We start from the raw sequence: 22,722 nt of genomic DNA on the forward strand, positions 1-22,722 counted from the left end.
ATTTGTACAAAGACTCGACACTCGTTTAATGACAGATTGCTTTAAAAAGTGAAACTCAAACGAACAAAGTCCGAGTTATCGGGAACCCGACCTTACCTAGGAAAAAAACAAACATAATTTTTGCCTCACCTTTGAGAAGATTTTATTTTGTGTTAGAGTTTAACCTAAAGTTTTGCGTTTCATCGGTTTACCACAAACTATGAGTTCAATGTCAGAGAAACTTTTTTGTAGTTATTCCTATTCCTATATGGGTGTTCATGTGAAAAGAATTAAAAATTAATTAATTAATTTTTTTTAGTAAAATACTTTTGCATTTAACTTAACATTAAAGTTTTGCATTCGACTAAATTTCTCAATAAGTCCTAGATAACCTTGGATAGCCTTGTTGATCTTTTTTATTCTTTGTGAACATTTATCCTGAAACCATCGTTTCTATTGACAGAATATGATGACTACTAGCAGGATATCACTTTTGACGTAAACTACTACAGCATAATTTTTTTTAGAATTATCCATCAAATGCATCAAGATCTTAAATCAATGATTCTCGTAAATAACCAGCAATCCACTTTATTCTCATGTAACAACGGTATCCGTCAAGGTGAAAATTTATCCCCGATTCTATTTTCCCTGTACATGTAAATCAACATGTTTTGATTGTTATATGCAGACGATACTGCCCTATTATCAATCACTGCAGCAGACATACAACACACCTTAAATATGTTTTATCAATATTGCAGTAAATGGAAACTTAAAATAAACGGTAACAAAACGAAAATATTGATTTTTAACAGTAACACTAGAGATTATAAACATAATTTTAAGATTGGAAATAATACATTAGAAAACGTGAAAGAATACAAATACTTAGAAATTATTTTACAAAATTAAACAACTTTCGAATTACTAAGAATAGACTTAAACAACAGGCTACCAAGACCATGTACTTTGTACTATCAAAATCAAAGGACAACTATCTATCAATCGAATGTAAACTTAAAATGTTCGACTCTATGGTTCTGCCAGTTTTATTATATGGACGCAAAATATAGGGATATGAAAAAGTTGATATATTTAATTCTGTACAAATAAACTTTCTAAGACACATCATACCTGTTAAGAACACAACACCAATATTTATGCTTTATGGAAAGTTAGGGAGAATGGCAATCGAGTTAACTACATATAGAAGAATGGTATGCTACTGGGCGCGACTGATATCAGGAAAACAAACAACATTGTCTACTCTTTTATACAAAATTATGTTCAATGACCACCTTACTAACGGAACTAACTATGACTGGATTAATACTGTTAAAAACACACCGGATAACTTGGGAATGGGTGATATCTGGATAAGACAATATTTCATATCAGTAAATTGTCTCTCACAACAAATTAAACAAAGTCAATGCGATCAGTATTATCAAACATGGAAAATAACATATTACAGTCATCGAGAGGCAATACCTACCTATTATACAAAGAACAACTATTTTTTAAAAGCTATATCAATAAACTATCAGAAAATCGGTTAACAACACTCTTAAAATTTAGAACGTCTAACCATTACCTACCCGTTGAAACTGGACGCTGGAATAACATACTCATAGAAAATAGAATGTGTACATTTATATAATGTAATGGACATTGGCGACGAGTTCCATTATCTTTTCATTTGCCATTTTTTCATAATTCAAGAGTCCAGTTGCTACACCCATATTATTATACGCGACCAAGTACTTATAAATTTAGAGAACCAGTCAAAACCAATATGTAATAAAATATTACCATTATCCACTGCACCATATACACATTTAACAATCTATTCGTTTATAAGTACTTGGATACCCGTATACCAGTATTAAATATCTGTATTACATAATATATTGATATGTATGTTTGTATGTGTTTGTGTATGTATTGTATGTATTGTAATTAATGTATTTACTGTCAACCATCTTGTCACGTGTATATAACAAAATGTTTATGTATATATTCGTCCTATGCCGTTGTGTAACAGCCTGAGTGTAAATAAAGTCTTGTCTTGTCTTGTCTTGTCATGTCATGTGACGTCACACGCATAGCCTACATACAAAATCGCTCATTTGACCTCTAGGTCATCGTATAATGTGGCTGAAATAACAGAAATAATAGCTTTTCACCTTAAATGTTATGGTCTGCAAGATAAAGATAACAACCTAGATAATGACGTCGGATATCTGCTTTATCCTATCCAGGCCGAATGTTAAATTCTGCTCGGCGGAGCCTTGCGGAATTTCCCATTCTTTCCATTACAGGATACAGCAGATATTCGACGTCATTAACTAGTTATTCTCTATTGAAATCTGTAATCAGAATATTATTAATATTTAAACATTTACAACAGTATATCACTGTTTTTCTTCTTTCTATGATATGTGTTTCTTCAATTTTGCTTAGATCTGATATTTATAATCTAGATCACATTGAAATATAGTCCTAGTTTAATATAAATTGTTTTCTTTTTTAAATACACCCCACCCCACCCTCACCCTCCGCAGTTTTTATTGATATGTAGGTGGAAAAAATACATACACAGCGACCCCTAGAGGTGCATGTAGTTTTGGTACTCTTCGTAATTTTTACCAACATTTATTCCCGGAAACATCTTTTGTAGTTTTAACTAATAGGCTAATATATATATAAACAAGTTAGAATACAATCAGCCATCGAGGCCGGTTTGCCCCTGGGCCACCGCGTCGTGTTGGCCACCGTGTCGTGTTGGCTGTCTACAATAACGCGAATAAATAGGCATTTCAAATCCATATAGTTTATCAATAGTTCAGCAGGACAACGCTCATATAAACAAATCTAGGGTACTGTTAATGTTTGTTTTGTTTAACGACACCACTAGAGCATATCGACTTATTAATCATCGGCTATTGAACATTTGGACATATATAGTCTTACAGAAGAAACCCTCTACATTTTTGCATTAGTAGCAAGGTATCATATGCACCATCCCACATACAGGATAGCACATACCAAGGCCTTTCGTGGTGCACTGGCTGGTGTAAGAAATAGCCCAATGAGCCCACCGACGGGGATCGATCCTAGACCGACCGCACGTTAGGCGAACACTTTACTACTATATAAATATGATGGCGACCATCTTTGATATCGTCGAGTTTACGTGTTTTAAACATAGCCACATTTTTTTCTACAGCTCTATAACATGATTATACAGAATCAAGTGGAAATTTGCTTTTATCATCAACAACAAACAACAACAACAAAAAGGAAACGAAATGACACGAATTTATCTATATATCAAACATAAGATGATTATGGTATTTTCTTTGGGTAATAAATTCATATTCACTTGTAGCAAAACAATCTTTCACATTTATTTTCTTTTATGCAGACGACGACATACCACGTGTAACAGAACCCTTATGGCTCACTGAATTGTATTGGTGTTTGCGTCTGCCACAATAAAGTGGGCGAAGTGCCACCGAGCTTCACCAGTTTGTAAACACCTCTTGGATAATTAGCAGTTGGTGACGGCCAGCATGTGTACTTTATAACTCTTTCTGTTGTAGCGCCTAGCAAATAAAGAACACGAGTTTCTATAAATGAAATCGATATGGGCAACAGATTGAAAGATATCAATTAATGTAACACCTACTTAACACATTTAAAAGCCGCCAATCTTTGTCTCGGGGCGTAATATGACAAACAATTGAATTCTATTGTTCGCTTTTAATACCTCCCGCGGTCGATCTCGGACTCACGGTCTTATTGGCAAGTTAATTTCATTTGGAATTTGCCAGTTAAAAACGTGTCTTCTATTTCTCTTTGGGTACATTTCGGACTTTAAAAATGAAATACTGTTGTCTTCTTTTGTTGATTATTGTTGTGTCTGTAAAGGCAGATCCACAAGAGGTAAGAAGATATTTTCACAATCACACCACATACGGTTAGATATGCAAATGAGTGATAAAACAAAACGTATATAAAAAGAAAAAAGGTAGCGACTAAACAAACACGTTAAAAATAAAAACATAATTATATAATAACAATAATAATAATATAGACTTTTGACTGGATAGTTCTGAAAATCGGTACAAAGATTATCTGTGGAAGTCTCCTAACACTATGGAGATATTAAAAAATATGTTGATTGAAAATAAAATAAAATTTAAGTTTAAAAATTAACATTTTAAAGGAATTAAATTAATATAGATTTTTTTAATTTTCAAAAATTTAAAATAAAACCTGATGTTTAATTTGGAAAAATATATATTCTGTTTCCTCCTAAAGCTTGGACTGTCTAGTTCTCAAACTTGGTAGGCTGTAGTGATTTTCTATGGCAGTATTACAAACAAATACAGACATTTAATTTAATTCAAAATAGCTCATTGAAGGCGGAGCTGTTCAGACTGATGTGCCATTTATTCACATACTGGTATTTACCGTTGTTGAACACCGAGGAGCCGATTCATTTTTAGTGCTATTAATTCTATTTAACTAATTTATTTTTGGATTTCGACAATATAAAAATTGTTACAATTAATGGGCTCGGGTTGAGCTTGAGGAAGGAACGTGTTTTTTTGTTTTTTTTGTTGGGTTGTGTTTTTAAAGTTGTTGTTTTTTGTGTGGGTTTTTTAACCGTTTTCGTTTCGTTATTTATTGTTAAACGTTTACATGCAATTGTGGGCTTGGAAACTCTTGTTTTTGACAAATATACGGGTATCTAAGCGGACGCTCAATATAGTAGGCTCAAGGGGGTGCGTGAATGGAATGTTCTCCATAATGTTATGCAAGGCCGTGGGAAGAGATAAGGTCGCTCAATATAGTAGGCTCAAGGGGGTGCGTGAATGGAATATTCTCCATAATGTTATGCAAGGCCGTGGGAAGAGATAAGTCCGGTCAATATAGTAGGCTCAAGGGGGTGCGTGAATGGAATGTTCTCCATAATGTTATGCAAGGCCGTGGGAAGAGATAAGGCCGGTCAGTATAGTAGGCTCAAGGGGGTGCGTGAATGGAATGTTCTCCATAATGTTATGCAAGGCCGTGGGAAGAGATAAGGCCGGTCAGTATAGTAGGCTCAAGGGGGTGCGTGAATGGAATGTTCTCCATAATGTTATGCAAGGCCGTGGGAAGAGATAAGGCCGGTCAGGTTTCGGCCTGACCAATACCTGGCCTGATATTAATTTAAAAAAACAAAAACATACTGCATGATGTCGTTAATTCTGCTCAAAATATAATATCACCAAAGAATGCCATCGAACCTTGGGCTATAAACATTTTCTTCAAAATACCCCCAGAATGCAGCAAAATAATAATACATAAAATAATAATAATAATTTTTAAAATCTGGATTGGGTGCATGCCAATCCACCCATTAGGATTTCTTTGCGCCCGCATTATCTCTTACTCAGGGGCGAGACGTAGCCTAGTGGTAAAGCGTTTGCCCGATCGCGATCAGTCTGGGATCGATACCCATCAGTGGACCCATTGGGCAATTTGTCATTCCAGCCAGTGCACCATGACTGATATATCAAAGACTATGGTAAAAGATTCCTTACTACTAATGGCAAAATGTAGCGGGTTTCCTTTCTGACTATTTGTCAAAATTACCAAATTTTTGATATCCAATAGCCGATGATTAATACATAAGTGTGCTCTAGTGGTGTCGTTAAACAAAACAAACATTATCTCTCACTCTCCACACCTTTGTGGCCGTGCCCTTATTATTATTATTATTACCTCCAGAAAACGTCACAATGCGAGGTTTAATCTTTCATTCCATACATTTCGTATGACACACGTTCATGTAACAGTCTATAACCTATACCCATCAGCAAGTGTTCTACGGCCACATTTGATGATCAGAGTGAGACATTTAGAACTAGAAACGCGTAACGAAAACATTTATAGTGCACAATCATATACCGGTATTCCCAATTATGCTTGTCCCTTAAGTACCTTTTAAGGTGAATGAATGCATTGCACAGAAAGATTTGGCAACTGATATCACTAGCCAACAGAAGTAACAGTTCAAGTGAAATTCTTAACACTATTTACCAGACAAACCATGGTTCGGTACCACGTATAGCATAAACTCAAGACTGGATACGGAGATAGGCTGTATATGCCATTGTGAAACGGTGGGTTAGAACTGGTTCTGGGATGTACCTAGACAACAAACAGCAGGAATGAACAGTCTGTCATGAAAATCTTGCATTCAACATCAAAGAAACCCGCGCTTATTTGGAGAGAAAACCCCTACCATTCCCTATATCGTAGTCTAAGAATGTATGCAGAATATATGGAAACATAAACTACATTTGGAGTCCATGATATCATCCTGTGCCTTGTCAATCTAATTAAAATTAGCTCCACTATTACATGTGGATCTAACACCAGCCAGTTGGAGCTCATGTCCACCAATCAAAACCTTACTTGCAGAATCCTGCCAGTGATTTGAAAATAATTTGAAAACATTCCGAATTATCCTGAGGGTATACGACATGTTTCGTGTGAATTAGGGGTGTTATAAATAAATATACGGGGACGAGTGTGGACAGCTCAGTGTCCCTCTGGTCTGTCTTGTCAAACTGTCAATATCATCAATATATCAAAAGAAAGAAAGAAAGCCTGAAAGGTCGCTTTCCAACGTATGTGAACAGGTGTCACATATAATTTGCACTCCCCTGGATTTACACTCCCTAGTCAACATTACACGTTGAATAAGCATTCCCTAGTGCATATTATACATGTAATATATAATGTTGAAGCCCAAAATGTCCCAATTGCCGAAGATGTCCCAATTGGGACATCTTGGGCCAAGAGATGCCATATACTTTGTTACATTTGCTTAAATCATTCAAATTGTTGGGTTTTTTGTTCTTTTTTCAGCATATTAATTAATTAATCATCGGCTATTGGATGTCAAACAAATGGTAATTCTGACACGAAGTCTTGTGAGGAAACCTGTCACACGTTTGCATTAGCAAAGGGTCTTTCATATGCACTTTCCCACAGAAAGGACAGCACATCCTAAATTCTTTGATATACCACTCGTGGCGCACTGGAAATGATAAATAGTCCAATGGGTCCACAGATGGGGATCTATCCTAGACAGACTGCGCACCAGGCGAGCTATTTACCACTGGGTTACCTCTTGCCTCGGATAGATGTATATTTGTGTTTGTTCATGCGTGCCTGTATGTGTATCTCGTTATGTACATGTGTTTGCGTGTCCATATGTAGCTATATCCCAGTTTTGGCGATAAATTAATGTTGACTTTCACTTATATTTATACGTCGTACTTATTTTACAGTCGGCGTATTTCCCACAACTCAACCCGCATGATGATATCCCGGTTCTTCTGTCACAAAAATATATTTTGATCACTGGTATATTTGTGTGATATCTCCCTTCATCATGTTGCTCTCTCTCTCTCTCTCTCTCTCTCTCTCTCTCTCTCTCTCTCTCTCTCTCTCTCTCTCTCTCTCTCTCTCTCTCTCTCTCTCTCTCACAAACAACAATACATTATACATTCCCATTATATCATTTTCTATAGGTACTAAATAGACGTAGCTAATACATACAATAATTCTGTTGTTCTAAATACGTCGTGACTAACAGACCAAAATTTAAGTCCGTCTCTTCATCTAAAACGATGCAAAAAAAAAACCACACCCAAAAAACATGTTTCACTAAAAAGATTTTTAAAAAGTATGCACAAGTTCAAAATATGGAATAGCATCAGTAATAATTTTAATCAGGGATGCATCGTAATTAGTAGATATAGCCTCCAAATGTCTACCATAAACCTTATTGGATGCCTTCAGAGGTTCCTGGACACCATAACCCTGATGGATTAACTTCTGTGCCAGAATGATACGGCGTTGTTTCATATCTGCATACAATGAGCATATTCTAAGGTTTCTTAGAAGTTGTGATATGTAGGCACCAAAACCTGGAGCAGAAGGTATAGTACTCGACATAAAGGGATAATTGACTATTGGAAAGTTGATGTCATTCCTTTTATCATACAGATTAGTTTGGAGATTTGTGTCTCTTTGAATCTGTCTGCATAGATCTAAACCAATCTAATACCTTCAAATGTTTCTTTTATTTCAAACACTCATGAGTAAATCAATAGAAGGTAATCTGTGATCATGCTATTATTGAATGATATAAGATCGTCAATATAGCGAAGAGTAACGTTATACGTTATATATCTGCCTCAGTATACTTTAGTCTGGATTCACTCGCGGTCTCACGCAGATTGTTGTGTATAATGTTGACAAATCAAATGTTTTTAATATTAGTGAACTTGATCTGGATTGAGAGGGAATGATCTGAAGTAAATGTTTGGAACTCTCGAGAATCCACTTGTCTCGAAAACATTTTGGCAATACCTACAAAGGCCATCCTTGATAGTAGTTAGGATTTGAGCAAGTATTTGGTGATGTATTTGCTGGACACCGCGAAAAATCTCTCCTTGTATGGATTCTTATGACGTATTAGAGTCACACACACACACACACACACACACACACACACACACACATATACATATATATATATATATATATATATATATATATATATATATATATATACACACACACACACATTCATACATACATATCATACATATACATGTATACATACATACATACATATATATATATATATATATATATATATATATATATATATATATATATACCACAATAATTATACAAAGGATATTAGTAGATAAGACTCCAGCTGTTCAGACGCAGGCAGATTATCTGTTGGTGGCTGGGTATTTTTATCTTCGTATTATTAATTCATATGATACATTTTAATATGGGTAAATATGTTAACACCAAACTGTATTAATACCAAAGAATTAATCAGTGGCCGAGTGGTTAACATTGCGGTCGGTCATTCAATGCCATATGCAAATGAGCCACATAACTAGAGGGGGTCCAGAGCGAAGTTCACACAGTCAGTAGCGAGTGTGTCCACCTGGAGCATTGATACAGGCCTGGGCCCTGTAACACAAAGCACTCGTAACACTTACGTCAGACGTACGCCACACATTATGTATGGTGTACGTCTGACGTAAGTGTTACGAGTGCTTAATGTTACTGGGCCCTGGTACCGCCGTCTCATTGAGGCCACTAAACGCTGGAGAAAGGAATGGTACGGGCTGTGAGGGTTGCTGGCTGGAACCTGTTTCGCAGATGCGTGGTTCGGATCCATGTGTCTTGGCGAGGGGTTGTCGCGAGTGGTCGGCCGCTACGGGGATGGTCCCTAACATGGTTGTTTTGTTGATATCGTTGCCATAAGTGCCATACGGTGTTTCTTTCTTTATGTCAAATTGAATTTAATGCATTTACATTTTATATGTTAACCGGTGGCTTGACATTTTAAACTGCAATAATGTTGCCATCCTGTTTCGTCTCTGTTGTAGGTATAACTAGTTTCTGTATGTTTTTGGTTTTCCTGCCAACATTTACCCTTGACATTTACCAATGTGAAGATACAAATGTTGCAACAAAGATAGTATTTATTTTTATTGTATTGAATTGTGTTGTGTTGTATTGTGTGGTGTGTTGTGTTGTGTGATGGTTCTACATGCTTTATAATTAACAGGACTTTTGTAGTCAAAGAAGAAATATTTCGACGAAATAAAATGTTGTTTTTGGTTTTTCTAAAAACACTGTTTCTAATGTCCTAAGTTAGTTTTGCAAAGAAAACAAATAAACTATAAACCAGCGGATTACTGCACTAATCTGCACTAATCTGCACTCCCCATTCGTTACTATACATATAAACTACGCTATGTATTCATTACTATAAACACCACCTGCACTCCCCATTCATTACTATACATATAACATGTAATCCCTTTTAATTACTATACATTTAATCTGCACTCCCCATTCATTACTGTACATATAATCCGTAATCCCTATTCATTACTATTCATATAATATGTATGCCCTCCCCACACATAACCTACATTACGTATTCATTACTATAGATATCATCTGTACTACTCAGTCATTATATAGAGGATAATAAACGAGTGAAATAATTTTCACTTACCAATCACTAAAGCTCGTGCCAAGTGAAAATTATTTCACTCGGGACATAAATTTGATAATAACTGGTACCGAGTTTGTTATTTTATTTATTATCCCCAGCTATTTTGGAGGGTTTTAAAGCCGTTATTTTCGATATAGCCTACATCGGCCACACCTCCATGTATATAGAAACGACGTAAACTACTTTACTGTTCTTGGTATTGCTTTAACTTTAACTGTATTTCATTCACGGTTCACAGATAATTTTCAAAACCCTAAGTTCTAATTATTCTGTAAAAATAAATCTATAATGGATTGCATTAAACTACCATTTTACTACAAGTTTAAAGGGACACACCCTAGTTACAGTTATTTGTTAACCATTACGGCGTTGTTTTTCGCTATTAAACCCCATTTTTCACAAATAAAATTGCACTTTACTTACATTTTAAAATTTAGAATACACATTTCCATTCACCTGAAGTGCTTTTTGGTAATCCTGATGTTTGTAAAACCACGAAATGCATTTTTTGCATTTTTTCACAAGACGTGCTATCGAGAAAAAACCGTTAAGCAAGCGAGGTCCAATCTATTTTTTAGAGGGAATCTTCCTGTGTAAACGTCACAGATGTTGGTATACCACGTGACCGTTATCATTTTGGTTTGTTTTCTCGTGCACGGTTCGCGCAATCAACATCCGATTTGTTGTTGTTCATTTGTGAGATTTTTCTTCACAGTTCGTGAACATTTTCAGTAACAATAAAGTTCAGATAAGTAAGTGTCTCAATACAAAACGTTACAAACCCTTAAAACCAATAATTTTGCTAAGTCTTACGATATCTGGAGAGGGGATACAACCAGGACAGAACAGTTGGTACATGTCCAGGAGAGGTGAAAAGAACGCACCCCAAGTCTGTGCGCACTCTGTGAAATTTGTCGTGACGTAGGCATTGTTGTGCTTCGAGCGACATTTACCGGTGACATCAGAATACTAACTTTCAAAATTATTTCAAGCAATTGGGACATGGGGATTCCCATGGTATTTATCGATATAAAACCTGATTTTTCACTCCATTTGATAAAAACGTGATCTAAGTGTGTTACAGGTTTGTAGATTAACCAAATTATAATTTATTTTCGCTGGATGGAACTAGGGTGTGCGGCTTTATCACTGAAATCAGAAAAACGTAAACGCAAACGCTTTAAACTACGTGACGTCATTGTGTTTGCTTTACCAAATCGTGATGACGTCATATTTAGTACCGACAAGGCGATTGATTTGTTGGCGTCAAATCGTCCAATAGTAGTGTACGTTAAACCAATGCATGATAATTTCTCAGTGAGAAATCATGATTTTTATTCCCCCCGTTATGAGTGCCTGCTGGGGTACTACTACTACTACTACTACTACTACTACTACTACTTATTATTATTATTATTATTATTATTATTATTATTATTATATTATATATATATATATACTAAACGAGCTTGCCTGTCATACCATTTTTATGAGATGAGTGAACAGTTTTGATATCTGGCGAGAGAGATTTTTGTAAAATGAAAATAAGTCAACTTCGTGCATTTTAGATGATGAATTGTATATAAAACCTGTCAGGGTTTGGGTTTGTTTTCATACAAATGTAAAGAAAACAAGGATTGAATAGGAATTAAAGGTAACATTTGCAAAAAACAACAACAATTGAACAGGACTATCTATAGGTCTTTTGTAGAATATATCGTTAAAGCATCTGCTCACGTTTATATTATGAAGCAAAATAATTTTTGCATGTTTCAAACTGGTTTGAAAATGTTTGGTGTTGTTTGTGATTTTATAACCTTTGATAATATTTATTTTGTTTTAGTGCATTGCTGACATTCCTTTTAAAAACTTCGACTGCAGATCAGAGGGATCTTCGTCTAATCTACCAGTAAGTAGATATTTTACTTCACGGTAAAACGCAATTGTATTTCACGAAAATTAAGATCACATGTACAAAAGCTAGGTATTACACATATAGGAAACGGGGGACGGGGGGGGGGGGGGGGGCAGGCTCCTAGTTATGGAGCAAAACATCAAATTCGGGTAAAAAGTATAGAGATATCGGTGAAATGTGATAACCTGAGACCTTTTTACATTGTATTTCATTGATTCTATTCTCAACATTACTTGTAATCCACGTAAAAATACTTTGTGATTCATTTGCAACCATGTGTAGCTGTTTGATTATAATGTTAATACACTTAAATGTCGTTTTTCAGAATCCGGCATTTTTGTTTAATTCGAACAAAAACAAGCCCCCCCCCCCCCCCCCCACCCCCACCCCCCCCCCCCTTACAACAATGAGAGCCCGTACGCCTATGGTATTATAGCATGTATTCCCAAACGAAATATATCTTATGCCTTACTTGCTTACTTGCCAACCATTTAAAACAAAACATTTGTTTCATTTCTTATCCTGAAGATGTTTTTTCTTTTGCTGACAAAACATCGATTATTTTTATATAGTTTTTACTGGAGACCTTTAACCCTTTTAAACTCAATACGTCAGGGTGCATTGCAAATAGACGTAAACATGTTATGAATAAATTAGTGGACAAAGATTAAAGGAAGATACATAGGAGAAAATATTAGATTAATTTATGACATCATGTTATAAACAAATTAGAAAACATGCCGTTTTCCCTTTTAATCTAACATATATATTTAGAAAACAAAAAAAAGTTGTATATAAATATGTATGATACGTTAAATTCTCAAAACATAATTCCAAAAGCACAATTAAAATATGCCAGTGCAGGATATACATGTATGTATGATACAAAAGAGTGGGGAAATTATTATGTTATTCATTTTCGATGTGCGAAAGACACAACTCTATCATGATTTCAATATACAATAGTGCACAGAATCTTAAAGCCCGTGCAAGGCTTTTGGACTGGTATGCATATTCAACGATATATAATGCACATTATTGCTTAATATCAACATTTATATTGGTATATGTAATTAATAAAACGGTTAAATGTGAGCGCTATTATATATATTATTTTAGTCGCCTCTACCCATGATTCTTGACTGGCAGGTGTTTCTTTGGTAGGTAACCAGAGCAGGCAATTAATTAACTTCGTCTAGACACAAACATACATACCGGTATTATTAACATCACAGTGTCATAGCATATCCTAATATTAGTCTTTGTTTAATGGTATGGAAAAAATGTAGACACTTATGTCATTAGCATGTAGTGGATCAGGACCCGTGTCATTATATTACTGTAGAAAATTAAAATGTTCTCCAGCAAATAACCTGCCACCCCTAAAATGGTAAGGGGCATTATCAGCCGACATGCTTTATTACTGTAAATAATTCTGTAAAACTCTTGATTAAGTAGACTTTCCCATTTAAAATCACAGAATTGACCAATTACGTAGTCCCCCCAAAATAAACATCACTTGGGTATCGTGGGTGGGCATTTTTGCTCCAACGCACCAATAGACCTTATGGTATATATTTTGTCTGGATTTTTTTCAGAGAGAAACATACCATAACCCCATTTCGTTCTGTTAATACAAATAGAAATATCTTTAGTTAAATAGTTTATTATATTATCAAGTCATTAATGTTGTTTTACAAGTCAGGTTGATCAAAGCGAGGCGCCTTGTCGTAAATTACTGAGTTTGTTTACACTGTGCACACAGGAGTTGATAGGAGCTGACGTAATTTCCGTACAAGCTAGAGTACCGGACGCGACGAAAAAGAAACAAAATGGCTGTCCCCAGTTAGCAGGAATAATCACGAGGTTTTTTTTATTAATTCGAAAATTACGCGTTTTTCATTTCTTAAAGTGTCAGTATGTGTTGGTGGTCCGGGTATGCATCTTTCCAACATATACGGCTCATATTTGACTTAGCTTCTCCTTTAACTACAAATACATTTTTACATATATCATTTCAACTTATATTCGTGCTTATATCCAATTGAGGTTCAAGCACGCTGTCCTGGGCACACACACCTCAGCTATCTGGCTGTCTGTCCAGGACAGTGGGTTAACTGTTAGTTGGTTAGTGGTTAGTGGGAGAGAAGAGGGTGTAGTGGCCTTACACCTACACACTGAGCCCTTAAGAACTCGCTCTGGGTGGGAGCCGGTACCGGGATGCGAACCCGGTACCTACCAACCTGTAGTCTGATGGTTTAACCACTGCGCCACCGATGCCGGTTTTTTACATATGATATATTATTATGTGGATTCTAATGCTTGTGATGTCTGCAAAAATGATTGTGACTCGTTACAACATCTGGGGCTGGACGTAGTCCAGTGGTAAAGCGCTCGCCTAAGATCGATCCCCGTCGGTGGGCCCATTGGCCCATTTCTCCTTCCAGCCTGTGTATCACTACTGGTATATCAAAGGTCGTTGTATGTGCTATCCTGTCTGTGGATGATAATATATATTTCCGAATGTTTTCAAATCTATGACCTGATTGTCTAGCGAGGTTTTGACTGGTCTAATGAAACGTTATCTGAACGTGAGTGGTGAAGTGGTTAAACCATGGGACGTAAGATACTAGGTCCGCAACTTGGAACAGGATCCCACCCAGAGCGAGTTTTAACAATTATTTGGGTAGGTGTAAGGCCACTACACCGACTTCTCTCTCACTTACCACTAACCCAATGTCCTCGACAGACAGCCCAGATAGCTAAGGTCTGTGCCCAGAACAGCGTGCTTCAACGTTAATCGGATATAAGCACGAAATTAAGTATATGTGATTAAATAGATGAGCTACTTTGAGATCGACTAAGCTGTTTTCAGTCAGACCGTTTTGAACATTCCGGAGGGAAATGTCATTCAGTACACCGCCGCAGATCACAAGTTGCACAAATATTACTTCAAACAAAAAAGTTGTAACCTCATCTGAGGTATGTTGTTTCCAGTTTCCCTGTTCTACAAAATGCTCATTTACCTCCCTCCCCCCCCCCCCCCCCCAACAAAAAAAAAGAAAAAAAAAAGGATTTAAAAAAAAAAAAAAAAGAGTATAATAATACAACTCCACCAAATTCCTGCGATTCACTCCCGTTGATTATGTAACGATGTCCAGGTAATGAATGTATACCATGGATTAATTTGTATGTTACTAAATGTCCGACTTACTGTCCTTTTACATAGCCGACGGAAGACGCCGGTAACTAGGGAGGAGGGTGGCAAACTGGAGGGGCCAGTTATTAAATACTAGTACATAATTGTTGTAAACTAATTTAGAATACATTTGGTTGTATTAAAACAGCTTTACGTCGGTAGTCCCATTGGGCTATTTCTCGTGCCAGCCAGAGCACCACGACTGGTATATCAAAGGACGTGGTATGTGCTATCCTGTCTGTTGGATGGTGCATATAAAAGATCCCTTGCTATTAATGGAAACATGTAGCGGGTTTTTTCTCTAAGACTATATGTCAAAATTACCAAATGTTTGACATCCAATAGCAGATGATTAATAAATCAATGTGCTCTAGTGGTGCCGTTAAACAAAACATACTTTAAAAAAGCAAACTTCAAAACAGTTTCTAACTACATGAGCTACAATTTTGTGAACGGTTGGAAGAAGAAGTTTGTTTAGTTTAACGACACTACTGGAGTACATTGATTAATTAATCATCGGCTATTGAATGTCAAACATGGTAATTCTGACACGTAGTCACAAGAGAAAACCCGCTAAATGTTTCCTAATGCAGCAAGGGATCTTTTATATGCACCATTCCACAGACAGGATAGCACATACCACGGCCTTTGATATACCAGTCGTGATGCACTGGCTGGAACGAGAAATAGCCCAGTGAGTGTGGACGGTTGGGGTGAAAACAAATTAATCAATAATTGAGATCGGCTTTCAATGGGGTGGACAAAACATACTTTGGGGTGCTAATCCCCCCCCCCCCCCTCCCCCGCTACCGACGCTTATTTTTTATTGGCAAATATGTTTATAAAATCATACAAATTCAACAAATCATTGTTTATAGTTAAATTAATAACATTTCCTGAAATGACACAGGCAGGTTTACAACTGAGTACGAGGAGAACAGTTATTAGTAATTACTAGTTGGGTTTTAAACGTCTAATAAATGGAGAATACTACACTCCTTTCAGTTTGATACCATGTTTGTGTACTCGTTCATAAAAATGGTATTAAAGTGAAAGGAGTGTAGTATTTTAGTTATTACCTGCCCATAATGATTGCTTAGAATTCATAAAAAAAAAGTGACAAAAGTAAATATTCAGAGCAGCTGGTGTTGAGTATTTGAATAGGCCACGCCCACAATTGAAGTTAATGATCCACATTTGAATTTCAAAAATAGGTTATTCGATCGCGGTATTAAAACTACTTCGTATTACTGAGAGAAAAATCAGTCCAAAGTTCAGCCAGCCGTTTCTCGATAACGTTTGCGAACTATTTTGACTGGTTTCCGAAGTGGTCATTCTTTTTAACATGAAGCGCATAAACCAGTCTGGCTGAACTCAGCGTTGCTTTTAATAAGAAATGTACAAAATCGTACGTCACATTGTGTTGACCCCATTTAATATGCTGTGGGCCAATCGCGTTAGGGTTTATATACCAGCTTTGTTGAGGAAAACGGTATCCCACAATGTGACGTACGATTTGGTTATTAAACTCCGTTATCTCTCATAGGTATGTAATAATATTATTATTTATGTCGATATGTGTAGAAAATAAAACCTCACCGTGATTCTCTTGTATGTATTGCGGCTCTCCAAGAGTTTTTATTTGAATACCGAGTGTGATCTTGTAGTCAGGCGCATTTTGCAATTAATATAACATGATCATTATAATAAATGATGTCTTTTTGTTTCTTTATTTTAGCGATGTATCTGTCCAAATCAAGCGAAATGCATAATGACTGCAGAGTCGAATGAACTTGAATTCAGATGTCAGTCTCCATGGGTTGAGAACATGATCGAGAAAAACAATGAGAAGTTTGAAAACGGACCAGTCCGAAAATAGACATATCTAACAAGAAATCTCTTGTCTAATATTTTAAAAATAAACGGTTTATTGACACCAAGGTTTAGATAAAATATTTACTGTATGTTTTGGTTGTTCAAAATTAATGTTTAGAAATGTCATTAACGATCTAAATTTCAACAACCCTGTTGACGATCAATTAATAAAATATCCTTCGATTGAACTAAACAACAAATTGTTTCATCCGTTATTATTACTAATAGAAAACTATGTTAGGGTTCGGAAAACCCTGTTTGTCTGTGAACATAATGCCTATTTTACGGCATCCACGTAATGTTTTCTTATGTGCATGCAAAAGTCGTCCACATTCCCAGTCTGGAGCTAGACGCAGTAAGACGTGTTTGTTTCGCTTGTGCATACAACACGTGCTTTTGTTTGGTTGACTTCATTTTGTTTTGTTTTTGTCGGCGAAATGAAGTTTTCTACTGAAATGTATGCGGCCACTGGAACTGACTGAACGCTGGAACGCTTCTCGTTTTGACAGCCTGCACCACCAGGTTGGATTATCTTTTTAGCGAGATTCCTTGCCTCCACGTCATTTCTCTGGCTGACTTATGTCGACTGTTTTTTCCGTGACTCGTATGACGGCCATTCTGCAGAACGCCACGGTTGTTCGCGTTTAGTCTCTACATGTCCGAGCCTGTCCTAGCAGCACTGGAAGATTGACCGCCGACTCTAAGAAGAAATAGGAAGCGGGGTCGGCTCCTACTACTTTTTGCTTTCTAGACTTTTACTTTGTTTTATATTGATACCATCTCGGATCCTCCGGAGTCGGGCCCGTTCGCACCACTATACCAACCCATGACGACTGGAGTATACCCTAGTCTGATACTCTCTCTGTCTGTCTGTCTGTCTGTCTGTCTCCTCTCTCTCTCTCTCTCTCTCTCTCTCTCTCTCTCTCTCTCTCTCTCTCTCTCTCTCTCTCTCTCTCTCTCTCTCTCTCTCTCGTTCAGACATATTCGGCTTCTCAAGTATTTCAGCACAGCACGACACTTTCTAATTACTGTCAATCTAGTTTTTTTTTGACGGGATGTAATCTATCTCGTCCCTACAAGCTGTGCACCCTAACAACCATAACGAGGCCACTCGCGTGGACATATAGATCGGACTTTAACCTTTTAGACCTTCGTTCAAAATTTTATGTCCAAATTACTTTCTTTTTTTAATATTATTAAATAGTCCGATCCTCTCTTCTTTCTCTTATTTATTTTTAGACTGTCCTTCTAAAATGCTCCAAATTACAAAAATATTCGGCCGAGCAGCATAATGTAGCATACATTTTACATAGATTCTATATATACATGTGTGTGTGTGTGTGTGTGTGTGTGTGTATATATATATATATATATATATATATATATATATATATATTAATATATATATACTCTTCAAAAAAAGAAACGCAAAAGGGTACAAATGGGTTATAACTCCGATTTTATGTTTCCTACCGGTTCATGCTTTATGAATATAAGGTCATTGCATGTCCCAAACACATTCCCACGGTTACATTCGCTAAAACGCAGCTACTGTACAATAAAGTTCCAAAATGTGAATATTCGCAAAAACGCAGCCACGTGCAAACCATGTCACCACTGTACGTGCGTTGTCTGCACGTGCAACATGAACACCGACAGTATAAAAGTGCAGGGTGTTCGCTTGCCTGGCCTCTGTATCTGGCCGACAGTTGACAATCCAGGACATGCCACGTCTCAGTGAACCGCAGAGAAACAATGCCATCGGCCGACTAGACGCAGGCGAATCCAGAACGGCCGTTGCCAGGGCATTCCATGTGTCCCCAAGCACCATCTCCAGACTGTGGGACCGTTACCAGCAACATGGATCAACACGTGACCTCCCTAGATCCGGTCGACCACGGGTCACTACCCCCGGGCAGGACCGCTACATCCGGGTACGCCACCTTCGGGAACGATTGACTACTGCCACCTCCACAGCCGCAGCAATACCAGGTTTGCGCAGGATATCCGACCAGACCGTACGGAACCGCCTACGTGAGATAGGAATTCGTGCCAGACGTCCAGTTCGAGGTGTCATCTTAACACCACAACACCGTCGACTCCGACTGCAGTGGTGCCAGATTCATCGACAATGGCCTCAACTGCGATGGAGACAGGTGTGGTTCAGTGACGAGTCCCGATTTCTGCTCCGACGTCATGATGGAAGATGTCGCGTGTATAGGCGTCGTGGTGAACATTATGCGACAAACTGCGTGCAGGAAGTGGACAGATTCGGCGGGGGTAGTGTCATGGTGTGGGCAGCCATCTCACACACTGGCAGAACTGACCTGGTCCACGTGCAGGGCAACCTGAATGCACAGGGCTACATTGACCAGATCCTCCGGCCACACATCGTTCCAGTTATGGCCAACGCCAACGCAGTGTTCCAACATGACAACGCCAGGCCTCACACAGCACGTCTCACAACGGCTTTCCTACAGAACAACAACATTAATGTCCTTCCTTGGCCATCGACATCACCGGATTTGAACCCAATTGAGCATCTATGGGACGAGTTGGACCGACGCCTCCGACAGCGACAACCACAGCCCCAGACCCTGCCCGAGCTGGCAGCAGCCTTGCAGGCCGAGTGGGCCACGATCCCCCGGAACGTCATCCGTACTCTGGTTGCTTCAATGGGCAGGCGGTGCCAGGCAGTTGTCAACACACGCGGAGGCCACACCCGGTATTGACTACAGATGACCTTGACCTTGGTGGTGTGTCCTATCACTTACTCACAATGGACTAGAGTGAAATGTGAACAATCCTGCAACATTTGGTAATTATCGGACTCACCATTCAATAATTAAATCAATTCTCCAAATGTTACGACAATGTGGTTTTGCGTTTCTTCTTTTGAAGAGTATATATACTAAAAGGCAAAAGTTATTGTGACACACAAAAGACAAAGATGATTGATGATAGGTTTTTACTGCCGTGTATGAAACATTATAACATGGAAAGAGAAATGTCCGAAGGTATGGAAACGAGCAATAGTCCATGAAAAGGGCGCACCTGCCATATGCAAATGAGCCACATCACTAGAGGGGGGCCCAGAGTGAAGTTCACACAGTCAGTAGCGAGTGTGTCCACCTTGAGCATTGATACAGGCTTGGCACCGTCGTCTCATTGAGGCCACTAAACGCTGGACAAAGTTTCTGGGAATGCCATTCCAGATCTGAGGAAGGATCAGCCGGAATTCTTGCAGTGTTGTTGGATTTGGAAGACGTCGCAAGCGTCGCTCTATTTCATCCCAGACATGTTCGATTGGTGACAAATCCGGGGACCTGACAGGCCTGAGTAGCACAGTAACATTGTTCTGATTCAGATACTGCTGCACAACTCTAGTGTGGTCTGGCGTTATCGTGTTATAATGTGATCCCGGGCCGTTCTGTTGCAAAAACGGTAACACAGTTGTTTGAAAGCAATTTGAATGCTGTGAGGTACCGAGATGAAATTTTACAAACAACTGTGTTACCACAACCATCTGGGTCCGGGCTGTGGCTGTAATTCCACCCCATATCACAATTCCACCACCTCCAAAACGACCCCCTTCAAGAACACATGGCGTGACGTAACGTTCACCTTGACGTCTGTAGACACGTGTCCTGCCGTCAGATCTGTGGAGAAGAAAACGGGATTCATCAGTGAAGAGGACACGTCTCCAGTCACGTGCTGTCCATCGCAGGTCTTGTCTGCACCACTGGAAACGTCGACGTCGATGTTCTGGCGTCAGGATTGGCCTTCTGGCTGGGCGTCTTGCATGGATGCCGTAGATGCGTAGACGTCGTCGTACTGTCCATTTGACACAGTCATAGAGAGGAAACCCGCTACATTTTTTTCTCCATTAGTAGCAAGGGATCTTTTATATGCACCATCTCACAGACAGGATAGCACATGCCACGGCCTTTGATATACCAGCCGTGGTGCACTGGCTGGAACGAAAAATAGCCTAATGATCCCAAACCGACCGCGCATCAAGCGAGCGCTTTACCACTGGCTACGTCCCGCACCTCATTGCCACAAGTGCCATATGGTGTTTCTGTGGACGTTGAAATTTACGTGCGACGTCACGCTGCGAGGTCCCAGATTCTAACATCCCTACTGCTCGCCATCTGTCATTTTCACTGAGGCGTGGCATGACGAAATTGCATCAAACAGTTCACTTATGGTGTTTTTCTGACTTCTGGACTTTTGAAGGCTGCATAGAGTGGCATTGATTTGAGACTGAATGTCTGGCCTTTTATGGTGAACACTGGACAGGATTTCTCCCGAATATTCCATGTTTCTTTCACAAAGCATGCAATCGCTGCAACAACTGCTTGGTTGCATTTCTTCGAGCTGTTTCATGCACATTTTCTCTGGTTTACATCCATAAATCCATTCACAAATTTATTACTCCAAACAATCCATGTCACAATAACTTTTGCCTTTTAGTGTGTGTGTGTGTGTGTGTGTGTGTGTGTGTGTGTGTGTGTGTGTGTGTGTGTGTGAAAATTACCATGACCGACTCACTGCCGGCCCCGAGCAGCGATGTGTGTGTGAGCTCCATCTGGACTGAATTAGACAGCAATGGTCTCACTTCACTGATAGTAGACGCGTTTGACGACAGGAAACGCGTTTGGCGCAGTCGGAGAGCTCTTCATTCGACACGCTGTTCGACAGTCGGAGAGCGCTTCACTCGACACGCTGTTCGTGTGGTCGCCGCTGTGGATGCGTTAGGATGTGAGCATGTGTATGCAGTAGTGGTGAACTGCAGAACACCCCTGTAAGTCGTTCAGGGTTTCCTAACTGGCGTACGCTACAGGAACGAGATCGTGCGCCCCTCATCCAACCTGGTCTAGTAGGTGTCGGGTCGCCACAGAATTCCTCAGGGGATCCTCAGGATTGACTGGCTCGCTCTCCTTGTATGGGGCGGTGTGGGACGAAACACACACACACACACACACACACACACACACACACAAACGCGCGCGCGCGCGCACGCACACAGAGACAGAGAGAGACAGGCGCACACAGACACACACACACACAGAGAGAGAGAGAGAGAGAGAGAGAGAGAGAGAGAGGAGAGAGAGGAGAGAGAGAGAGAGAGAGAGGGAGGAGGAGAGAGAGGAGGGGAGGAGAGAGACAACCCCCTGAGAGATCGGGGACACACACAACACACACAGAGAGACAAAAAGAGAGACAGATGAGAGAGGGAGAGAGAGACAGATGTACAGAGAGGAAGACAGACAACACACACACAGACAGACAGAAAGAGACAGAGAGAGGAGAGAGAGACGAGAGAGAGAGAGGAGAGAGAGAGACAGAGAGAGAGAGAGAGAGACAGAGAGAGAGAGAGAGACAGAGACAGAGACAGACAGAGAGAGAGAGACAGGCACACAGACACATACACAGAGAGAGACAGAGAGACAGGCACACACAGACACACACACACACACACAGAGAGAGAGAGAGAGAGAGAGAGAGAGAGAGAGAGAGAGGCACACACAGACACATACAGAGAGAGAGAGAGACAGAGAGACAGAGAGACAGGCACACAGACATATACACACAGAGACAGAGAGAGACAGGCACACACAGACA

At 39.0% G+C, this 22,722-nt stretch overlaps 1 protein-coding gene across 2 annotated transcripts in view; it reads left to right on the forward strand.

Moving 5' to 3' along the window:
• LOC121368246 overlaps positions 1-17,294 on the forward strand; it is a 60,735-nt gene extending 43,441 nt beyond the window's left edge. For both annotated transcript variants that reach the window (XM_041492892.1, XM_041492893.1), the window contains exons 8-9: positions 11,949-12,014; positions 16,958-17,294. In XM_041492892.1, the coding sequence (XP_041348826.1) occupies positions 11,949-12,014; positions 16,958-17,098 (207 nt within the window). In that variant the 3' untranslated portion in view covers positions 17,099-17,294. The remainder of the gene's footprint in view (positions 1-11,948; positions 12,015-16,957) is intronic.
• Positions 17,295-22,722: the final 5,428 nt, after the last annotated feature.

Source organism: Gigantopelta aegis, chromosome 3, assembly GCF_016097555.1.
Source record: "Gigantopelta aegis isolate Gae_Host chromosome 3, Gae_host_genome, whole genome shotgun sequence".
NCBI lineage: Eukaryota > Metazoa > Mollusca > Gastropoda > Neomphalida > Peltospiridae > Gigantopelta > Gigantopelta aegis.